Below are 21,072 nucleotides of genomic sequence, written 5' to 3'. Positions count from 1 at the left end.
TGCCCCTTGGGGCATTTTTTTTTTTAAAACACAGCGAACGCCTCCTTGAGAAGGTGATATTTGAGCAAAGACTTGAAGGAGGTCACTTCTTCAGGTGGATATGGAGGGAAGGGTGTTCCAGGCAGAGGGAGCAGCCTGTGCAAAGGCCCTGAGGCAGGGGTGTGTCTGAGATATTTAAGGAGCAGCCAAGAGCCCAGTGAGGCTGGAGCAGAGTGGGGGTGAGTGGGAGGAAGCGAGGGCAGGGGTGACGAGGCAGTGGTGCAGGACCTGGGGCCACTGGGAGGACTTCAGCGTTTCCTGAGTGAGGTAGGGACCTGCAAGCATTTTGGTTTTTGCTTTGTCTTAATTTTCCTCTGTTCGGGTGGAGGGTGGGGCGTGTCATTTGATTGTATAACTTCAAGTCCCTGAGACAGATCATCAGACTCTCGAAACTTCAACGCACCAACCTTTTGTCTGAAAAGAGCACAGCGCAAACAATAAGTATCTGTGTTTTCTATTACAATCTAGTTCTTAAAGTACATGTGCTCATCATGCTCTCTCGCACCGACCTGAGCATGCTCCCCTGGTCTGCTGATCCCACACTTGCCCGAGGAGGGGTGGAGGTGGGGCGTCTGATTGCTGAGTTCTCAAACTACGATTATTCGGTCAGACATCTTCCCTCATGAAGGGAGGAGAGACAACCTCAGGCAAGAGCCTCAAGCCCCTGCCACCACCCACCCCCGCCCCCCGCCAACCCCAGTTTCCTGGAGGTCACAAACCGTGCCCTAACAATCTTTCCATCGCCGGTGCTCACAGCAGTGCCTGGCCCAGAAACTGCCCTCTGAGCGTTTGTCAAATGAGTAATTGAGTGACAAACTGATTCAGACAAGAGGACTGGCCACATCTATCCTGTGACCACTGATGTTAGGGCGTGTGCAGAGGAAAGACAACCCAGCCCTGGGAAGGGTCCCCCCCGTGCCCCACTTGCCCCAGGGCCCACCTGGTAGAAATGGCTGTTCTCTTGGGCTCCAGGAAAAGCCCCTCTTTCCTGGGGTCCTTTTCCCACTTCATGATTCATGGCTTAGTCGTTAGGCACAGTTCCTAAGTGGCAGGTCAACACTAAGCCCTAGGAGACTCAGAGACCCAGCGGCGGGGGGTGAGGGGGGGGGGGTTCGGGAAGCTCACCGTCTCACAAGTGCAGACCTTACCAAGTCAGAAGTTTTAGGTTCCTGGGGCTGCCGTAACAAGGTGCCACAGACTATGTGGCTTGAAACAACGGTAATTCATTCTTCCACAGGACAGGAGGCCAAAAGTCCGAAACCAAGGTGTGAGCAAGGTTGGTTCCTTCTGGAGGCTGTGAAGAAGAATCTGTCCTGTGCCTCTCTGCCCCAGTCCCTGCCTCCCCCTCCCAGGGCCCTCCACCCCCTGCCTGTCTCTGGGTCCTCTCTTCTGTCTCTTATAAGGACGCTTGTTGGATTCAGGGGCCCGCCCTAATCCAGGCTGATCTCATCTCAAGATCCTTAACTTAATTACCTCTGCAAAGACCCTTCCTTATTCCAAATTGGGTCACATCGACAGTTTCAGAGACACGGACGTATCTTTGGGAGGCCACCATTCAGCCCACTACACTGGGCAAGGCACTGCCCATGACCATAGGGCTTGGAGGGAAGAGGCCTGGCCCTGGGGGAACAGGCCAGGGGACAGGAGTCTGTCAGAGCTCGAGGATGGGCCATGGGAGCCGAAGCCCCCACCCCTTGAGTCTCTTAGGCACGCAAGGGGTGTGAGCTGACAAAGGCTGGGCTGAGGAGTGAGGCCCTCGGGTGCCTGGAACAGAGAGGGTAGGCCAGGGTAGGGCGGGGCCTGGCCTGGGTGAGACAGGCCGGGTGCCAGAGCCCTGCTGAGGCAGGCCTACAAGCCTGAGGCAGAAGAGAAGCCTGTTGAAAGAGTCTGAGTCAGGAGGGACAAGCTTGGTTTGCCTTTACTGGAAGTCCCGGCTGAGGCCCTGGGTGTTTTGTCTCAGTGGGGGCCCAGCTTTCCTTGGGAAGGTATCGGTGGACGTCAGTATGGCTGGGCCTGACTCCAGATGGGCTACTTCAGCAAAGGGTGTTTTGTGGGCAGATGGCCTTTTTTTTTTGGGGGGGGGGGGGTCCTTCAGCAGAGGAGGGGACAGGACCTGACTTACGAGCTCTCAGGCGCCCTCTGGCCGCTGTTGGGGTTGTAGGTCCGGGAATGGAGAGAGGACGGAGCTGGGAGAGATGCCACAAGTCAGCTGCTTGGGGGGCTGGACGAGGCAAGGGGCCAAGGCGGTGGTGGGAAATCACCAGCGATGCATTTCAAGAAGAGAGCTGCCCATTGGCCCTCCAGAAAACAGTGCTGCTTCCGGGTTTTATCATGACATCCTAGAATCCAGCAGCAAAAGGCAGGTGCTCGCGCAGAGTCTGAGAGACCTGGGGCCAGAGGACCCAGCCTGGGAAGGGCCACCTCCTTTGCTTCCCCTCCAGGCCCGTCCCACTGAGACCACTCCTGCCAGGCTGACAGGGGGACCCCAAGCACAGGCCATCAAACTCCCAAGATCACTGTGGCCAGGGCATTGTCCCTCCTTGGTCCTCCCTGTCCCCCATGGCTCAGAGCAGGCCCCACCCACCCAGAGGGGTATCTTGGGGTTGAAAACACCACACCTATGAGTCACTGTTCAACTTCGAGCTAGTGGCTGCCCCTCTCTGAGCCTCAGCCTCCTCCTCTGTAGAGTAGGGGTGATATCCAGTGGGATTATTCATGAAAAGCAGGCAGCACAGACCCTGGCACATAGTAAGAGCTTAATAAAGGTGTCTATTTCTATCATGTTTCTATCATGACATACTGAGGTCATCTCTGTGACCGCAACACCGTTCAGTAATAGCAGCTGGTGTTCACTGAGCATTTACTATCTGCCCAACACGACTGTAGGCACTTGACACAGAAGAGCTCATTTTATTCTAACGTAATCATAACAGCTTTAGGAGGTGGGTCCTATTATTATTCCCATTTTAGAGAGGAGGAGACTGAGGCACACAGGGCGAAGGGGCTTGCCCGGGGCCACACAGCCGGCGACCAGTAGAGGTGATGGAGAAAAAAGACTGTATCCTACCCCACAACCTGAGGTGGACGAGAGATGGAATAAAAGACACAAGCAAAGCAAAACCATAGAACGAATAGAAGAAAATACAGAAGAATGACTTTGTGACTTAAGAGAAGAGCCCCTTTAATGAAACACCATGGGTGGAAACCACAAGCGGGTAAGTCCTGTTGTATTGCAGCTGAGAATTTTCTTCCAAGAAAGGATATAATGGTGACACGAATCATCACATGGCAGAATGGGAGAATATGTTCGCAATGCCTCATACTGCACCTACCTCACAGGGCTGTTAAGAGAGTTACACGGCTCAGGAGCACCTGGGTGGCTCAGTAGGTGAAGCGTGCGACTTCGGCTCCCGTCACGATCTCACAGTTTGTGAGCTCAAGCCCCGTGTCGGGCTCCGTGCTGACAGCTCCGAGCCTGGAGCCTGCTTCGGATTCTGTGTCTCCCTATCTATGCCCCTCCCAGGCTCCTGCTGTCTCTCTCTCTCTCTCTCTCAAAAATAAATAAACATTAAAAAAAAATTTAAATAGTAAAAAACAAATAGGTGAAAGTAATTTGAGTAGTACATTTTATGTAGCCCAATACATCCACATTATTATTATTATTATAACGTAGACAGAATAAAAATGAATTAATGAGATGTGATATTTTACATCTTTTCTTTGTACTAAGTTTCCGAAATCCGGTGTGTATTTTACACTTACGGCACATCACAATTTGTATTTGCCGTATTTCAAGTGCTCGTACGTACATGTGGAGAGCAGAGATTTCGTGTAGGACAGATCGGATGGGACAGGGCACAGCTAGATTCTATGAGGAGCACGTGCAAATCAACGAGTAAAAGACAGCAACCCAAGTGCAAACAGGGCAAAGAATATGAACAGGCAATTTACAAAAGAGGAGAAACTGAAGGCGATCAAGCAAATGAGGAGATGCTCAAAGTGACCTGAAATCAGAGAAATGTGAAAGATAGCAATAGTGACGTCACTTGACATCGAGTCAGAGTGGTAAAAATCAGAAGCTGGATAAAGCTAACAGCTGGCGGGGATGTGGGTACATGGGACCCTCTGCACTGACAGAAGGTGTGGCTGGGGGCAGCTAGTCCAGGACGCCACACAGCAACGGACTGTGCCCTGTGATCCAGCATCTCTGCAACCAGGTCTCTCTCCTAGGGAGATTTCCACACAGGTCTCTGAAGGGATATGTCCAAGGCTGCAGTGCTGGTAGCTGGAGGCTGCCTGATGTCCATCCCCAGGGGACAGAGTCGTAAGACGTGAGGGATGCATCTGTGGAACATCAAGTAGAAATCAGAAGAAAACAGACGCAAGAGATTGGCAATACGGATGGATACTGAAGTCCTACTATAAGACAAGCAAACAAGCAAGCAAGCAATACAGTGCTACCTGGAAAAGGAAAGTAAGAAGCCAAATGTAATAGAATACTCACATAAAACAAGGCACATTTTCAAGGAAACATACAAACAGAAAGGTGCACATTAAGCCCACGGCAGTGTTGCACCAGAGATGGGAGGGAATTGGGGGGTATTTTTCCCTAATGTTTATTTTGAAATTTCCAAAGGTGTAGAAAACTCACAAGAAGGGGCACCTGGGTGACTCAGTTGGTTAGCATCCGATGTTTGGTTTCAGCTCAGGTCACGATCTCGAGGTTCGTGAGTTCAAACCCCGAGTCAGGTTCTGCGCTGACAGTGCGGAGCCTGCTTGGGATCCTCTCTCTCTCCCTTTCTTTCTTTCTGCCCCTCCCCTGCTCCTGCTCGCTCTTTTGCTCTCTCTCAAAATAAAGAAATAAACTTAAAAAAAAAAAAAAAGAGGGGCCCCTGGATGGCTCAGTCGGTTGAGGGACCGACTTTGGCTTGGGTCATGATCTTGCGGCTCGTGAGTTCAAGCCCTGCATCAGGCCCTGTGCTGACAGCTCAGAGCCTGGAGTCTGCTTCGGATCCTCTCTCTCTTTCTCTCTCTCTGTCCCTCCCCCACTCACTCTCTCTCTCAAAAATAAATAAACATTGGGGCGTCTGGGTGACTCAGTCGGTTAAGCGTCCGGCTTCGGCTCAGGTCATGATCTCGCGGTCTGTGGGTTCGAGCCCCGCGTCAGGCTCTGTGCTGACAGCTCAGAGCCTAGAGCCTGTTTCAGATTCTATGTCTCCCTCTTCCTCTGACCCTCCCCTGTTCATGCTCTCTCTCTCTCTGTCTCAAAAATAAATAAATATTTATAAATAAATAAATAAATAAATAAATAAATAAACAAACATTAAAAAAAGAAAACTTGGGGCGCCTGGGTGGCTCAGTAGGTTAAACACCTGACTTTGCTCAGGTCATGATCTCACGGTCCGTGAGTTCGAGCCCCACGTGGGGCTCTATGCTGACAGCTCAGAGCCTGGAGCCTGCTTCAGATTCTGTGTCTCCCTCTCTCTCCGCCTCTCTCCACTTGCTCTCTCTCTCTCTCTCTCTGTCTCTCAAAAACAAACATTAAAAAAAAAAAAAGAAAACTTAGGGCGCTTGGGTGGCTCAGTCGGTTAAGCGTCCGACTTCGGCTCAGGTCATGATCTCGCAGTTCATGACTTTGAGCCCTTCGTCGAGTTCTGTGCTGACAGCTCAGAGCCTGGATCTTGCTTCGAATTCTGTGCCTCCCTCTCTCTCTGTTCCTTCCCCACTTGCGCTCTGTCTCACCATCTCTCTCAAAAACAGAGAATAAAAAAATGTATGGAAAAAAAAGAAAACTCACAAGAACAGTAAAATAATACCCATATGCTTACTTACTCTCCTGGCTTCAGCGACAATTGTTACTATTTTGCCACATTTGCTCACACTCTCTCCCCTCCCCTCCTCTATATTAATACTAATGCATACCATATTATGACGTTGTATATAAGATATATACACATATGATTTTCTTCTGAGCTATTTGGCAGTCGCAACCATCACAAATTTACCACTGAAGAATTCAGTGTATTTCTCCCACAAATAAGAACATTCTCTTATCCAACCACAGTGCAATGCCCACATTCAGGAAATTTAACCTGGACATGATACTATCTAAGATCCACCCACATTCAAATATCCTCGATTATCCCCAGAATATCTTTTGTAGCTGTTTCATCCTTTTGTTTTTGAAATTTTTATCAAGGATCCAATCAAGGATTATACATTGATTTTGGCTGTCATCTCTTTGTTTCCTTCAGTCTAGAACAGTTTCCCGGCATTTCATTCATTCATTCCTTCATTCATTCGATGAATAGATTGATTTTCCCTTTCATGACATAGATCTGTTTGAAGAGTCCAGGCACTTTTGGTTTTTGTTTTTTGGTTTGGGGTTTTTTGGTTTGTTTGTCGGCAGAATGCCCCTTAATCGGGAAGTATCTGGTTGTGTCCTTATGATTAGACTCAGGTTAAACACTTTGGACAGGACCAAGTACTTTGCAGGGGTCCTTCTCAGTACATCACAGCAAGATGCATGTGAGGTCAGCCTGTCCCATCCCTGATGATGTTAATTTTGATCATTTCGTTAAAGTGGTGACTGCCAACTTTCTCCATGGTGAATTTTCTGAGGTATCTTTTTCCCTCTGTAATTAACAAGTAATTTGTGGGCTGGTCCTTCGAGACTGTGTGAATATCTACTCCCCCACTGAGGAGCCTAGCCTGAATTAATTATTCCTCTACTGGCTGCAAAATGGGGATTTTCTCACTCAATCTTTCCTTCTGCACATTTTAGCTGGCACTCCAGACTTTTTCCTCCCCCCAAAGGGGCAGAGGTAGCACTCAGGTCTAAGCTCCTTAGCAGCTGGGCCCCCCAGCCTCTTGAGCTGTAACACTGGGTAAAGAGGTGGCCACCTCTGCGCCCTTGGACAACCCCCACACCCCTCCCTGGGCGCCTCATCAGTCAACAGGTGGATCCAGGTGGATTCTGCTCAGGACTCTGCTGTCCCCGTGGCCCCACATACTGTCCTCTTCAGGTGTGTGGGAGGCAGCTCAGATGCCAGGCACAAGCAGGGCAGTGGGTACAGTCCCACAGAGGACACTGGCCCAGCCACAGCAACCGATCACTCAGTGGGGATGGCAGAGGTCAGCAGAACAGGAAGAGAAGGACAATAGCTGTGCCCGTTGCCACGGCAGTGGCAGTGTTTGCCAGCTGGGTGGGGCCGGTCTCCCTCGAAGCCGGCAGCGGCTAAGCCCAGGCCCCACTCTCCTCTTCCACTTCTCCCCTCGGTAGGCCCTGGCGGGGCTGGGATGTGCAACAACTCACCCTGGGGACTGCAGAGACCCAGTTATTTAATGAGGCTTGATCAGAGTCGCAGCCGTTAGGGGCCTCCAAGAACTACAATTCCCAGAACACACAGCAAGCCCCTGGCCCAGCCCCAACTGCCCCAGCGGCCCCCGGCTTTGAAGTAGAACAAGGAATCCTCACCTGTCCTGGGAACTCAGCGTCCTGGTCTGCATGAGGTGCGTTCGTGTCTGTGTTTCTTGGACCTCCTCCTGCCTGAGAACTCTCGGTTACAAGCCAAACCTGGCGACGGTGAGATGGACACGTGTGTGCTGTCACCCTGCTCTGTGCCAGTCTCAGGACCCGGGCGTGGGTGGGGAGCACTGAGATGGAGGAGACAGCCTCATGAAAGAGCAATGGCTTGGGCTGGATGGGTACCCCGTATAGTCTAGCACCTATTACGTGCTCAGTAAATATCCGCTGGCCTAACCAACAAGCAGACAGTCTATCTCTCCCTTGTCTTCCCTTCCATTACACCATTTCCCCCAGTTTTGCCAGCTCCTAGGATACGGCACTGCCCTGAAATGTGCGGTATCTCTCTGTCCGGCCTCCAGGCCGTTTGCACGCGCTGTTACGTCTACCAGAAGCACACTCAGCTTCCCCGTTGGTGTGTCTGTAGAGATAGGCCAGAGCCTGGCACGGAGCAGCAGTACATTAAATATTTGACGAGTGAATGAATGAATGAATGAATGCCCTTGTCCATTGTCCATCCCAGGAAGCAGGGACACTCGGGACCCTCCCTATTCATCTCGATCCTCCGCCCGCTCGCCGGCCTGGAATGAATGCCTCCCTTTTATCCGCTCCGAGGATGGCCGGGCCGGGTCGGGGGCAGACCGGGAGGAGGAGGGGATCGGGGGCTGCCCTGGGCCCCCTCCCGGGTCTCCTAAAGGGTCAGCTTTTCCGGACGTGGGGAGTTTACCTCTTGGCGAAACTCAGCCTCGGCCACCTGATGACCAGCCCCCAATCCCTGCCGCCCCTTACCACCCAAGACACCCCAGACCGACACTCAGCCACCAGCACGTGGTCCAGGGGCCCCAGCTTCCCATTGGCTGCTCGTCTCCTTCCTTCCCCGCGATTGGCAGGGGCCCAGCCTCAGGTCCCCCCTCCGCGCCCTACGGTGGTACAGCCTGTCGTGGCTTAGGCGGGGTGGGAAGGTCCACTGAGCCGCGGCGCGGGGGGGGTGGGTCGGAAAGAGCCGGGCGAGGCGGAGGGATCCCTTTGGAATGTTTCCGTCGAAACCACCCGGGGCGGGGCGGCACGGCGCGGATTGGCCACGAGCGTCGGACGGCCGCTTCTGATTGGCGGGGCGCGGGCGCCGGCCCCGCCCCCCTGGCCGCGGCTGCGGGAGAGGCCCGGCCCGGAGTTTGCGGAGGGCCGAGCGGGGCGCGCGCAGGGTGGCGGCGGCGGCGCAGGTGAGTGCCCCCCGCGGACGGGGCGCGGCGCGGCCGCTCCGGGGACCCCAGCGCGGGCCTGCGGGGCCGCAGACGCGCGGGGAGCCGGCGGATCGAGCGGGGCGGGGCCGGCCCCAGGGACATGGCTGGAAGTCTAGGTTGGGCGCCAGGATGCCCGAGGCCCCTTCCCAGAGGGGCGCCTGTCTTTCCGCTGGGGGCAGGGTCAGACGCTTCCCGCCGCTCAAACGGGGCCGACAGGCCACCCTGCCCCTTGCGCTCCTCTGGACAGTCCCCCTCCCGGCAGGGAGAGGCGCGGGGTCGGTATTTCTGAGCCCTGCCTGGGCATCTCTCTGGAGGTGGCCTCGTCCCCATCCTCCAGGGCCTAGAGGAACCTGGGGAGGACCGAGGTCCCGACAATAATAATGAAAAAAATCACCCCGGCTGGCACTTGCTGAACGCTTCCATGTCAGGCATTTAGCATGCGTATCAGTGGGTCTAAACACCTCATGGAAGGCACGCTTACTTCTTTTAGAAGTGAAGCAACAGACCCAGGAGGTAGAGTGACTTGCCCAGGGTGACACAGCCAGTGACTTGCCCAGGGTGACACAGCTAGCTAGTTAAGTGGCAGATCTGGAACTCGAACCCGTGCTGCAGATTCCAGATCTGGAGTCTCAGCCACTAGACCACATGGCTCCGTGGCCTGTCTGCTTGCTGCTATCCCCAGCCCCCAACCATACACATCTGGCCACACCTGCCGGTTTTTGCTTTCCCCCTAAGAGGTCACCAGACATCAGCCCTACTTTGCCTCCCCTGAGCTGGAAAGGCAAGGTCTGAATACCAAGGTCCAAAGAAGAGAGTGACGTCTGTGGGGGACATAGGGGGCCTGCACGTTGGGGTCCTTTGCCCCCTGGGCCCCTCTGGGAAGCCTGGGCTGAGGCCCTGGGCAGTACGCGTTCTCCCGGAAACACCCGGGAGCCGGTTTTTCAAGACTGAATCAGAGGCCTCCCCCTCCCTCCTCCTCTCCGAAGCAATATCCTACTGGAAAGGGGAGGCTGGGTGTGGTGTCCCCCCCTCCCCCAGTTTATGTCAGCCCCCAGGAACCCCCTTCCCTGCTTCCTGCTGCCCCCACTGCACTTCTGCGTGGTTGTGGCGTTGCTAAGTTTCAGGCCCTTACCAGGGAAGAGAGGGTGGGAATGCTGGGATTCCAGCCAATGTGCTTGGCGCCCAAGCTGACGCTCTTTTCCTCCATCCCTATGTTCAGGTTTGAGGGGAGACTGGGAACGTGGGGAGGGGGTGGCCGTTAGCAACTCCACGGCAGGCATGTTCCGAGGATAGGAGGGCTCAGAGTAGGCGGGATGAGGGCCTAAGGCACATCCATTCATTCTACACTTACTGAGCACCTACCATGTGCCAGGCACTGTTGTTGGGACAGAGAACACAATAGTGAACAAGACAAAACTCCCAGCTCTGTGGGAGCTGCCATTCTCGTGGACACAACCAAGTTAACAAGGAAATAAAGATCCCTGCAGACGGGAGAAGTGCTCCGTGCTATGAATAAAAGTGCTATGAATAAAATATGAGGGGGTGGCTCGGTAGAATCTGTTGGGCAAGGCGGGGGTGGGGGTGGGGCTCTTGGAGGAGGGGACTTCAGAGACAGGGTCTGAATGACAAAAAGTAGGCAGCCATGGGAAGATCGGGCAGGGGGCACGGCCAGGGCAAAGGCTCTGAGGCTAGACCAAGCTTGGAATAGTGTGGCTGGGGCACCGGATAAGGCCACAGTGGCAGTTCCGCAGGGGTCTGTGGCTCATATTAAGGAGCTCAGAGCTTTTCCCCTGTGAGGTGGGAACCTGTTGTAAAATTGGAAGCCGGGTAGTGACGCGATCTGGTTTACATTTTAAAATAGAGACACGAAGTTAAATAGCAGCCTAAGACTGGAAGACAAGAGTTCTGCCAGGGCAACGTGTAATTAAGTTCATGGGCCTGAGCTGTCTGGACCAGAGGGGCGGTTCCTACAGGCTGGGGCAAGCCAGGGAGGCTGCCTGGAGGAGGTGGCTTAGCATAGGCCTCGGCAGGCAGGCAGAGAGGACTGGGATGTTCCCTGGCAGGGCAGGGGAGGAGGCAATAATCATAATGACAATCATAGTAACAGTTCCCTTAAATTGAATGTCAGGCAAAATGCTTGTTAATGCTAATCAGGTTGTATTCGTGATCTCTTTGGACTCCCATAAGCACCTTGAGAAACAGGAATTCTGCCCATTTTTTCGGATGAGAAAACCGAGGCCCCATCACATGAAGTGACTTGCCCACGGCCACACAGCTGGTAAGTGGCAGGGGTGGGATCTGAACCCAGGCCATCCTGCCTCTTGTAGCCTGGAAGGCAACTTCATTAATCACTCACTTTCTTCACCACCAGTATTCCCTCCTCACAGGTGAGGCCATGGAAACTAGCCTGAACCAGGGCAGCAAACGTAGGCAGAGTGAGGAGGCTGGGAACTGGTGATCTGGATGTGGGGGCCCTGGGAAAAGGGGGAAGTTTGAATCTTAGCAACTGACTGAAAGATGATGGGACAGATGGAACCAGTAGGAAAAATCACCCTTTATGGAACCCTTACTGTGCGCCCACATGCGTGATTTCCTTGGAGCTCAGAGAAGTTAAGACACTTGCCCAGGGTCACACAGCTAGTAAGTGGAAAAGCCAGGTTCCAGACTCATGTTCTCGGCCTCCTGCTAAAATGTATGAGGAGCAGCAGAAGGAGAACCAGGGGAGGGGATGATGAGGATTCGTGGTGGTTTTGTTTGTTTAAGCATCATTGAGTGTGATGAAATACCTTCATACCCCGAGGCAAAAGTTTTGGTTCATTCAGAATTTTCTTTTTTGTCAAATGTTCTGTGAGCGCCTTCTGGATGGGTGCTGGAGATAGAGAGGTGGATAACCGATGAAAGGCTGGTCTCTTGGGCGCCTGGGTGGCTCGGTCAGTTAAGCGTCCCACTTCGGCTCAGGGCGTGATCTCACGGTTCATGAGTTCGAGCCCCGCGTCGGGCTCTGCGCTGACAGCTCAGAGCCTGGAGCCTGCTTCGGATTCCGTGTCTCCCTCTCTCTCTGCCCCTGCCCCGCTTGCGCTCTGTCACTCTCTGTCTCTCAAAAATAAATAAAAACATTAAAAAAAAATTAAAGAAAAAAAAAAGACCAGTCACTTGAAATGTCTAAAGAGTGCCCGCAAATCAAGAAGAAAAAAGATAGGCATTACGATAAAAAACAAACTGAATGCAATTTTTTTTAAATGTATCAGTTTTATTATTTTTTTTAACGTTTATTTACTTTTGAGACAGACAGAGACAGAGCATGAATGGGGGAGGGGCAGAAAGAGAGGGAGACACAGAATCCGAAGCAGGCTCCAGGCTCCGAGCTGTCAGCACAGAGCCCGAAGCGGGGCTCGAACTCACAGACGGCAAGATCATGACCTGAGCCGAAGTCGGCTGCTTAACCGACTGAGCCACCCAGGTGCCCCCTGAATGCAATTTTTAAAAGCGGGCAAAGACTTAAACAGGCAGTTTGCAACAGGACAAATCCAACCAGTTCATGAACGTGTTAACAGTTGTTCGGCATCACTGATGACGAAGGGAGTAAAAACGAAACTGCGATGAGAGGTGAGGGAGACACGCTCCGTGTCTGTGTGGCCGGATGGAGCACCTACCCTGCACCCAGCACCATGCTGGGAAGTGAGGGCTGAGATCACAGAGGTGGGGCTTGCGTGTTTGCTGGGGAGACAGTACCCCCTCGAGGGCAGGGACTACAGAGCCAGGCACGGGGACTGGTGGGCTAATGACTATTAGGATCATTCCTTCATCCATCCCTGCATTCATTCGACAAATGCGTACTGAGCACCTACTACACCCCCGGGCACTGTTTTCTGTGCTAAGAATATAGGGATGAGCAAGGCAGACAGAATGCCTTGCCCTTTCCCAAAACAGTGAACGAGAACAGTGGATGAAATCTACATCCCACCTGAAAGAGGTGTGACAGTGTCTGTGTGGATGCCACAGGGCGCAGTCAAGTGCAAAACCTCGGACACTCGATTGTACCTGGTGTGTTAGAGGGGCAGGGACCGGGCCCGTGTGCCTGGGAGGACCGAGCAAGGGGGAGAGCGGGAGAAGGTGGGGGCAGGGAGGCGATGGGGGCAGGTCTTTTGGGGCGTGGGGGTGGAGGGGAGGACGGTGACTTTTACTCTGAATGAGGTGGGAGCCCGGGGAGGGGTCGAAGCAGAGGACAGAGGTGAGACGGGACTTGTGTTTTACAGGATCATTCTGGCTGCCGTGTTGACCGGAGACCGTGGAGGGTGAGGGCAGAAGCCGGGAGACTCGGAGGAGGCAACCGCACTAGTGTAGGTGAGAGATGATGGGGCTGGACCAGGCGCCCCTAGAGGAGGCGGTGGAGAGCAGACGAATGAATGCGGGAGCAAATGAACGGATGCGTGAGTGTGAGTGCAGCGCACTGGGCTTGGCGGAATCCGGGAGGGCTCCCTGGAAGAGGAGAGTTGAAGGGAGGGAGCGGGAAGTCCCCTTTACACAGAAGAATATCGTTTGGCATGATGTGATCCTCAGCACAGCCCGGCCAGGTGAGTGCCCCCGTCTGCAGAACAGGCATCCGAGGCCCAGGGAGAGCGAGTGGCCTAGGGAACCACTTTGCACGTGGGGGGCAGACAGACCCGAGAGTGCTGCCGGCTTCTGTGGCTTAGGGTGGCTTCTGTGGCTTAGGGCGCGTGGCTTGAAAATGAAACCTGACCTCCTTCCCATTCTGGGAAGCCGGCACGGTCGACCCCTCCTACGCCCAGGACTTCTTCAACCCCCCCCTCTCCACGCATCGCTCTCTCTGTTCCAGTTACACTGGCCCCTTGCTGCTCTGTGAGCAGAGTCCGCGAGTCTGCTCAGAGCCCTCCCGCGGCTGCCCCCTCACTCAGAGCGAAAGCCTAAGTCCTGCCTGGGCCCTTCAAGGCCCTGCCCGCTCTGCCCTATCCCTCCCTGCCCTCACCTCCTCCTGCTATCCCTCTCACCACTCTGTTCCAACCGTGCAGGCCCACTTGCTGTCCCTCAAACACATGCCAAGCGTGTCCCCATCTCAGGGCCTTTGCACTGGCGGTTCCCTCTGCCTGGAGCTGTCTTGCCTCACATCGTTGTATGGAGGCTTCTTCCTGTCATTCGAGTCTCAAGTTCAGCTTCACCTGCTCAGAGAGGCCCTCCTTGATTTTGTCGGTAGAAGCACTTGTCTTGTTTTACTGTCTTCATAGCACCCTTAGAAATTATACTAGGCTTTTACACATTGGCTTGCTCACTGCGCATTTCCTCTGGACTGTATGCTTCGGAAAAGCGTGAACAGAACCCCAGCTGGCGTATATGGCACCCAGGAGAGAGTTAGAAAGAGGCAGGCCTTCCTCCCAGCAAACACATCAGCTTGGCATGTAGCTCGACGAGCCAGAGCAGAGGCTGAGTTTCAGTCCCACTCGCCACCTTGGTCTGGTGCTTTTGCACAGTGAACAACCTGTGGAACTGCATACAGTGCCCCTAGTCAGGGACCTTGCTCATCTTACTGAAGGCAGTATCTAAAATGGTGCATGGCATATAGTAAGTATGCGAAAGATACTTATTTGAAAGGAGGGTGGGAGAGAGAAACTGAGAGAATAGCAGTAGGAGAAAGAAAGAAAGTGTATCAGGACAAGTTTTGCTACAGTAACCGACAACCTCCAAAATGTTAGTGGCTGAATTCCACAAAGGTTTATTTTTTTAGTCCTGCTACGTCTCCATTGCAGCTCAGTAGGGGGTTCCATTCGTCATAGTCCGTTGTCACTCGGGGCCAGGCTGATGGTGCTGCCACCTGGACAAATGTGTCAGGTCACCCTGCCTGGGAGACGCAGACCCCCGGAGGCTCTTGATCTAGGACTGAAATGCTTCAGCCCAGAAATGCCATGTGTCCCCTCCTCTCACAGCTCATTGGCCAGAACTAGTCATACGCCTGCCCAGTCACAGGGAGGTCAGTAAATGTCACCTGGCTGTGTGCTTTGAAGGGAGAGTCGGAAACTTTTTGTGCACAGCACTAGTGGCTGCAACCAGTAGAAAAAGGAGGGGACACTGGAGGCACCTGGGTGGCTCAGTCAGTGAAGCATCTGCCTCTTGATTTCAGCTCAGGTCTTGATCTCAGGGTCGTGGGCTCAAGCCCCGTGTTGGGCTCCGCACTGGGCGTGAAACTTACTTTAAAAAAATAGTAATGAATAAACACCTAGAAGAATGAAGAGAAACGTAACCGCTTTGAGCCTCCACCTTCTCGTTAAGTGGGCGTATCCGTAGCAAAATATTGTCCCCATATCACAACGTCGTGTGAGGATTAAGTAAGGTCACAGAGCACTTTGCACGGGGTCGTAGTAGGTGTTATAGCTGCTGCGGTTACTTCTGTACCAGTACATAAACGCTGGGAGTGGGTTTTGAACCGAGGCCAGTCTGTTCATCGGGTCAGCAGTGTGCTCCTAGTGGGGGAGAGCCGGCCCGAGGCCACCGCCCAGGCCCTGAGCCCGCTTTCCCGCCCTGCAGGTCTCCTGAGTGTGCCCCCTGCTTCTCACCGCTCATGCCGCTGGGACTGGGGCGGCGGAAAAAGGCGCCGCCTCTGGTGGAGAATGAGGAGGCCGAGCCAGGCCGTGGGGGGCTGGGCGTGGGGGAGCCGGGGCCCCTGGGTGGGGGTGGGGCGGGGGGGCCCCAAATGGGGTTGCCCCCGCCTCCCCCGGCCCTGCGGCCCCGCCTCGTGTTCCACACCCAGCTGGCCCACGGCAGTCCCACTGGCCGCATCGAGGGTTTCACCAACGTCAAGGAGCTGTATGGCAAGATCGCCGAGGCCTTCCGGCTGCCGGCTGCCGAGGTACCCACCGGGGAGCCGGGCACCAGGGTCCCTGACGGCGGGCTGAGGCCTGGGCGTGCGTCCTGTCCATGAGCCGCGGCTCAGTTGCTGAAGGTGCATACGCCGACACCAGCTCCCTACTGGAGGAACTGGTGGGGTCACACTGGGTGCTGAGTTCCCATCAGTCATTAGGGCGCCTGCACCCCAGCAAACTGTGGGGAACTGGAGAGTAGGGCTGGGTGCTGAGTTCCCATTAAGCATTGGGAGGCCTGTGCCCCAGTGGACTGCGGAGATGGATGGCCAGGGCTGGATGCTACCTTCCCATGATGCATCGGGAGGCTTGTGCCCCAGTTGATTATGGGGTCTGGCGGTCAGATGTGAGGTTCGTTTCTGTGGGATGCATTGGGAGGCCTGACCCCAAGGACTTGGGGGGCTGAAGGCAGGGGGACAAGAAGGGCCGCAGTGGGACTGAGCAGGAAGTAGATGCAGGGGTCTCAGTAGGGGTGGCGGGTATTCTGTGCCCCTTCATTCATTCCACAAGCCCTTTACTGAGCACCCACTGTGTGCCAGGCTCTGTGCCCTGGAACCAGCAGAGAGTTTTTGCTAGGACAGAAATCCCGGCTCTAGAAGAGCTGCATCCCAGTGGAGGCCAGTCTGGGGGTGGTCAGGCCCCGGGGTGGGGACCCCCAGCCCTTTCCCAGCTCCCTTTACCCCCCCGGGTTGTGGTTAGCAAAGGGCGAGGGATGAAGGTGAGGGTTGAGTGTCTCCCCCCATGCAGGTGATGTTCTGTACCCTCAACACCCACAAAGTGGACATGGACAAACTCTTGGGGGGCCAGATCGGGCTGGAGGACTTCATCTTCGCCCACATCAAGGGGCAGCGCAAGGAGGTAGAGGTGTTCAAGTCCGAGGAGGCGCTGGGACTCACCATTACCGACAACGGGGCCGGCTATGCCTTCATCAAGGTGCCTGGGGTGGATGGGGACACCCGGGTCCTAAGGGTAAAGATTGGCCGTAGGACCCAAGGGCCGAGCCAAGGGGACTCACGGCTCCTTTCCCCACAGCGCATTAAGGAGGGAAGCGTGATCGACCACATCCAGCTCATCAGCGTGGGGGACATGATTGAGGCTATCAACGGGCAGAGCCTGCTGGGCTGCCGCCACTACGAGGTGGCCCGTCTGCTCAAGGAGTTACCCCGAGGCCGCACCTTCACGCTGAAGCTCACAGAGCCCCGCAAAGCTTTTGGTGAGGGGGCTGCCCCCCGCCCGGAACCCCTGTCGTCGCCCTATTCTCTTGGGTTCAGGCTACAGTGGCAGGGAGCCACCAGCAGGTGGCGCCCAAACCCAGCCAGCTGCGGCGGAATGGAGGGGTAGCCCCGCCCTGCCCTGGGGAGGGGTGCTGGCTCCCTGCCCAGCCCCGGAGGGCCAGAGCAAGGAGGAAGTTGCCCCCGCACCCAGCTTCCCGGAACCATTAGCCCAGCCAAGCGCCCCCAACCCTGGCGAGCCCCCCCAGCCTGGAGAGGCCAGGGTTGGCTGCCCTGTGCCAGTACCCCCTCTTTTCCGTCTGGCTTCACTAACTCTCTGGAATGGGCCTGAGGCCCCCGAGGTTGGGGGTGGGGGACTCTCAAAAGCTTCCCCCCGCAGACAGGGCTGGTCCTTGGCCCAGCAGCTATATCTCCTTGGCCTTGGGGAGAGCAGCTCATGACCCAGGCCCCACCCCCTTCCTGTCCCTCTTGCCCTGGGAACGGGGCCCCCTTCTGTCTCCCCTCCAGCCTTTTCCATTCTCAGCCCCTGGCTGTCCTTCCCCAGTCCATGCCAAGCCTGAGTCGGGAGTCCTGCCCTCCTGGGGTCACCTCAGGCCCCATCTCCCCAGAGCCTGCAGAAGCTTCCAGAAGGTAGAAGAGGGTAACTGAGGCCAGGATGCCTGGGGTCCCGCCCAGGGCATGCTGGAATTGGGCTTCCCCGACCCTCACTCACCCCTCGCCTGCCTCCCACAGACATGATCAGCGTACGCTCAGGGGGTGGCCGCCCTGGCTCTGGCCCCCAGCTGGGCACTGGCCGAGGGACCCTCCGGCTCAGATCCCGCGGCCCCGCCACAGTAGAGGATGTGGTGAGTGCTGTAGCCCAGCCCGCTCCCTCCTTCCCCGCGCACCCATAGGTGGCCGCATCCTTTGTTAGCTGAGGACCTCGGAGCACTAGATGCTACCTCTGCCACATCCCAGCTCTGGGACCTCTGCTGGGCAAGTGGGCCTCAGTTTCCTTGTGTGTAAAATGGGACGATAACACCCAGGGTTGTGGTGAGGATGAGCTGTGGCTTAATACACGGGAAGTGGTGAAAAGATCGTGCGGCACTCAGTAAGTACGATGGCAAACGTACTCACATCACTGTGGTGTCGCTGTCCCTCCTTCTACCCACCCCCCAGCCCTCGGCCTTTGAGGAGAAGGCCATTGAGAAGGTAGATGACCTTCTGGAGAGTTACATGGGCATCCGGGACACGGAGTTGGGTGAGTGGGGACACCTGGATCTGGGGATGGGTGCGAGTTTGGGGGAGGGGCTTCTAGGTCCTGCGGGGCTGGGTGTCTCCTGAGTACCTCTGCCATCTGTGCTTCCGTTCCGCCCCCTACCCTTGTCCAGCGGCCACCATGGTGGAGCTCGGAAAGGACAAGAGGAACCCGGATGAGCTGGCGGAGGCCCTGGACGAACGGCTTGGTGACTTTGCCTTCCCTGATGAGTTTGTCTTTGACGTCTGGGGTGCCATTGGGGATGCCAAGGTCGGCCGCTTCTAGGCCTCCCTCCAGACCTCTCAGTGACCTGGCTCCGCTTGGTGGGAGCCCCCCGTGGGAGGGACACCGTGGCCTGGACCCCAGCATCCGGCTTGGACCTGGCTCGGCAGCCCGAGGATGATGCAGAGTGGAGGTGGGGCCAGGCCCCTGCCCTACTCCAATCGGTACCACCCCTCCCCAGCTCCCGCCCTGGGTGGGGTCCCCGGTCCCCCCTTGCCCTGTTCCCCACCTACCTCAGCCGGGCCGGGCGCGGGGAGGGACCAGCCAGATTGGGCGTCCACCCCCGCCCCCAACACTTTCCGCATCAGCTGCCAAACTGGTCCCTCTGTCTCCCTGGGGCCTGTTTTGGGGGTCGTGACCTCCCTAGTTTCCTGCTGCAGGGAATGCAGAAGGGGGGCATCCCCCCTCAGCAAATGCAATAACGCCCTCCCCCTCCGCGCCCCCCCCCCCCCACCAGAGGAACCCCCTCGCTGTGGAGTCTGTTACCTCTGCGTTTGAAATACTAGTCTGCTGTGAACCCCCCAACCTCCCTCCCTCCCCTGCCCCCTGTGTCTCCCTCAGCCCAGCCCCGGACAGAAGGGGCAGGAGGGAGGATGGCGGTGGGCTTTTGTATCTGAATTTGCTGTCTTGAACATAAAGAATCTATCTGCCGTTGGACCTGTGTGGCGGCTTCAGGGTGGGAGAAGGGGGTGAGCCAGGGCTGGGAAAGAATGTAGCAGCTGAAATCCATCCCCTTCAGGCTCCAAATTGAATTAGGAGCCTGCCTGGGCCACCCTCCCCCCGCCCCCCACACCCGTTCTGCCTGACGAGGTTTCTGGCCGTGGGCCACCAGGCTTCCTGTCAAAGGCCGGAGCTTCTCGGCCTACTGGGGTTCAAGTCTTGCTCCCTCTTGAACGAAGCTCCCGCCACCTCAAGCCTGAGGCGCACCGTGGGCGCAAGACTGTGGGCTACAGCCCGGCCCGGCCCGGGGCCGTGGGGAGCACCAGGGCCCGGAGGGGTGTGGAAGCCTGGCTTGGGAAAAGAAAGATGGCGGGCCCAAGGCGGAGGCCTGCCAGGGCAAATGCTGTGGGCAGGAGCCCTGCCCCCCAAGACCGAGGGGAGCAGTCATGACGGAGCCCCCACTCCTGCCCGCTCTGGACGTGTGGGGTCCGCTGGCGTCCACGGCGCGCACTGGACATAAACCCCGCGTGCTTGTTTTGACAACCCACTTCATCCTCAAGGATTTGAGTGGGGATCAAGGAAGGGGGGTGGGACCCCGGCCAGACCTGGAGGGAAGGGCAGGAATTGAAGCAAGGGGGGCCAGGCCAGAGGTCCCGGCAGGAATGTGTGAGCTCAGCCCGCTCCCCTCTTCCATCCCTGTTTCCAACAAGAGCGTGAGGGGCCTGCCCAGGAAAGGGCAGCTGGGAGGACCGGCTGGGCCTGGGGTGTGCGCGCGGCCCGCAGTTGTGTTCTTGGGGTGGGACGGAGACAGCTGATGTTGGGGTCCCAGCACCCACGGGTGCCCCCTGTGTCCGTGCTGGTAAACAGCTCGGGTCGCGCCTCCGTGTTTCGAGAGTACGACTGTGTCTCTCGGGGAGTTGGCCGTCTGCGGCTCTGCTGAGGGAAGAACGTGACTGTCTCCGTGTTCCCGGGTGTCTGGGTGTAACTGGCGGCACCTCTGTGTGGAGGGCGGCCGAGGAGGCGCGTCTCGACGTGGCCGAGGCCGCGAGCGAGGGTGTCCCTGCGCTTTTCTGTTTGCGGGGTAGGTGTTGACCAGCCAGATCCCAGGATGTCCAGGAGGTGCAACCCATTGTGTCTTGGGTGCGTGCAGTGTACCTGTGGGCCTGTCTCGGACTGTGAGGGGGTGTCTCCGGGTGATACAGACCGTGGCTGTCTCAGTGCTGAGACTGGGTCCCACAGCGCTAAGGGGCCTGCGTTTCAGCGCGTTGGGAGAAGTCTGAGCCAGTGACTGTCGGGGCATCTCTGGGGGTGACACCGTCTCAGTGAGTTCACGGGTAGGACGACAGGTGACCCCAAGGCTTTGAGGAACGTGGCTGCTGCTGTGCTGGGGACAGAGTTGACAGTATCTGATCTCAGGGTGTTAAGGGATATGATTGTGTTGTTTTAGGATGGGAGACTGTGTGTGTGTGTGTGTGTGTGTGTGTGTGTGTGTCCCCTGCTTGTCAGGGCGGGAGGGGAGGTCGCCGTCATGTGTCCACAGGTGGCTTGGGACTTCTGAGTCCCAGGAGATGGTCCCCTGGTCACCAGGCGTCTTGGTTCCCCAGCCCGCCTTCAGCCTCCCCCACTCCCCCTCCCGTGACTGGCCGCTGGCCCTGGCTTGGGCTTTAAGCCCCTGTGTAAATAGTGGGCGGGTCTCCAGGCCAGGCTGGGCCTGACCCAAGCTGGTCTGCCCGAGGCATTGCCCGCCACCGCCACCCCCACCACCACCCCCACCACCACCCCCACCCCCGCCCCAGCATCCATGAAGGCTTTGGCAGGACAGGAGGGTGTTGCTGCCTCCCAGCAGGGCTAGCCCCCACAACCTGGCCGTCTCCACGGAGGCAGTGGCACCCCCTGCAGCCGCCCCAGCCCGCCCTGGGCGATGCTCACATTTTCCAGTGTTTAGATTTTATCCACTTTATTAATGAGGCAGGCAAAAGGCCTGCGC

The 21,072-nt window shown here is 56.4% G+C and overlaps 1 protein-coding gene and 1 long non-coding RNA gene across 6 annotated transcripts; one reads left to right on the top strand and one right to left on the bottom strand.

The window, feature by feature from the left end:
- Window positions 1-17: 17 nt before the first annotated feature.
- LOC122214067 lies at window positions 18-8,358 on the bottom strand. 3 transcript variants are annotated; one of them, XR_006199729.1, is made up of 6 exons: window positions 8,292-8,348; window positions 7,517-7,695; window positions 2,162-2,378; window positions 1,188-1,333; window positions 549-653; window positions 18-453 (listed from the first exon to the last, which is right to left on the bottom strand). It is a non-coding gene; the product is annotated as an uncharacterized LOC122214067 (long non-coding RNA). The 3 variants fall into 3 exon arrangements; XR_006199731.1 differs by lacking the exon at window positions 549-653; XR_006199730.1 differs by lacking the exon at window positions 18-453 and having other exon boundaries at window positions 7,517-7,615; window positions 8,292-8,358.
- Window positions 7,571-18,871, top strand: GIPC1 (GIPC PDZ domain containing family member 1). 3 transcript variants are annotated; one of them, XM_042928706.1, is made up of 9 exons: window positions 7,571-7,624; window positions 10,960-11,083; window positions 13,062-13,149; window positions 15,343-15,664; window positions 16,422-16,607; window positions 16,707-16,887; window positions 17,639-17,751; window positions 18,065-18,146; window positions 18,277-18,871. In XM_042928706.1, the coding sequence occupies exons 4-9, from the start codon at window positions 15,377-15,379 to the stop codon at window positions 18,426-18,428; spliced, it is 1,002 nt and encodes a 333-aa protein (XP_042784640.1). In that variant the 5' UTR covers window positions 7,571-7,624; window positions 10,960-11,083; window positions 13,062-13,149; window positions 15,343-15,376; the 3' UTR covers window positions 18,429-18,871. The 3 variants fall into 3 exon arrangements, with proteins under 3 accessions (XP_042784640.1, XP_042784637.1, XP_042784638.1); XM_042928703.1 differs by lacking the exon at window positions 7,571-7,624 and adding an exon at window positions 8,707-8,784 and having other exon boundaries at window positions 10,993-11,083; XM_042928704.1 differs by lacking the exon at window positions 7,571-7,624 and adding an exon at window positions 8,725-8,784.
- The last annotated feature ends 2,201 nt before the right edge of the window (window positions 18,872-21,072 follow it).

The sequence above is a fragment of the Panthera leo genome, chromosome A2 (assembly GCF_018350215.1).
Source record: "Panthera leo isolate Ple1 chromosome A2, P.leo_Ple1_pat1.1, whole genome shotgun sequence".
Taxonomy (NCBI): Eukaryota; Metazoa; Chordata; class Mammalia; order Carnivora; family Felidae; genus Panthera; species Panthera leo.
The sequence above is the reverse complement of the archived record's forward strand: the minus strand, read 5'-3'. Positions and strand labels throughout refer to the sequence as shown.

Bases quoted from the DNA above. Each gene is read 5' to 3' on its own strand.
- GIPC1 (XM_042928706.1), top strand. From the start codon at position 15,377: ATGCCGCTGGGACTGGGGCGGCGGAAAAAGGCGCCGCCTCTGGTGGAG. The intron at 15,665-16,421 runs GTACCCACCGGG...CCCCCCATGCAG, and splicing joins TCCGGCTGCCGGCTGCCGAG to GTGATGTTCTGTACCCTCAA. The intron at 17,752-18,064 runs GTGAGTGCTGTA...CCCACCCCCCAG, and splicing joins CCGCCACAGTAGAGGATGTG to CCCTCGGCCTTTGAGGAGAA.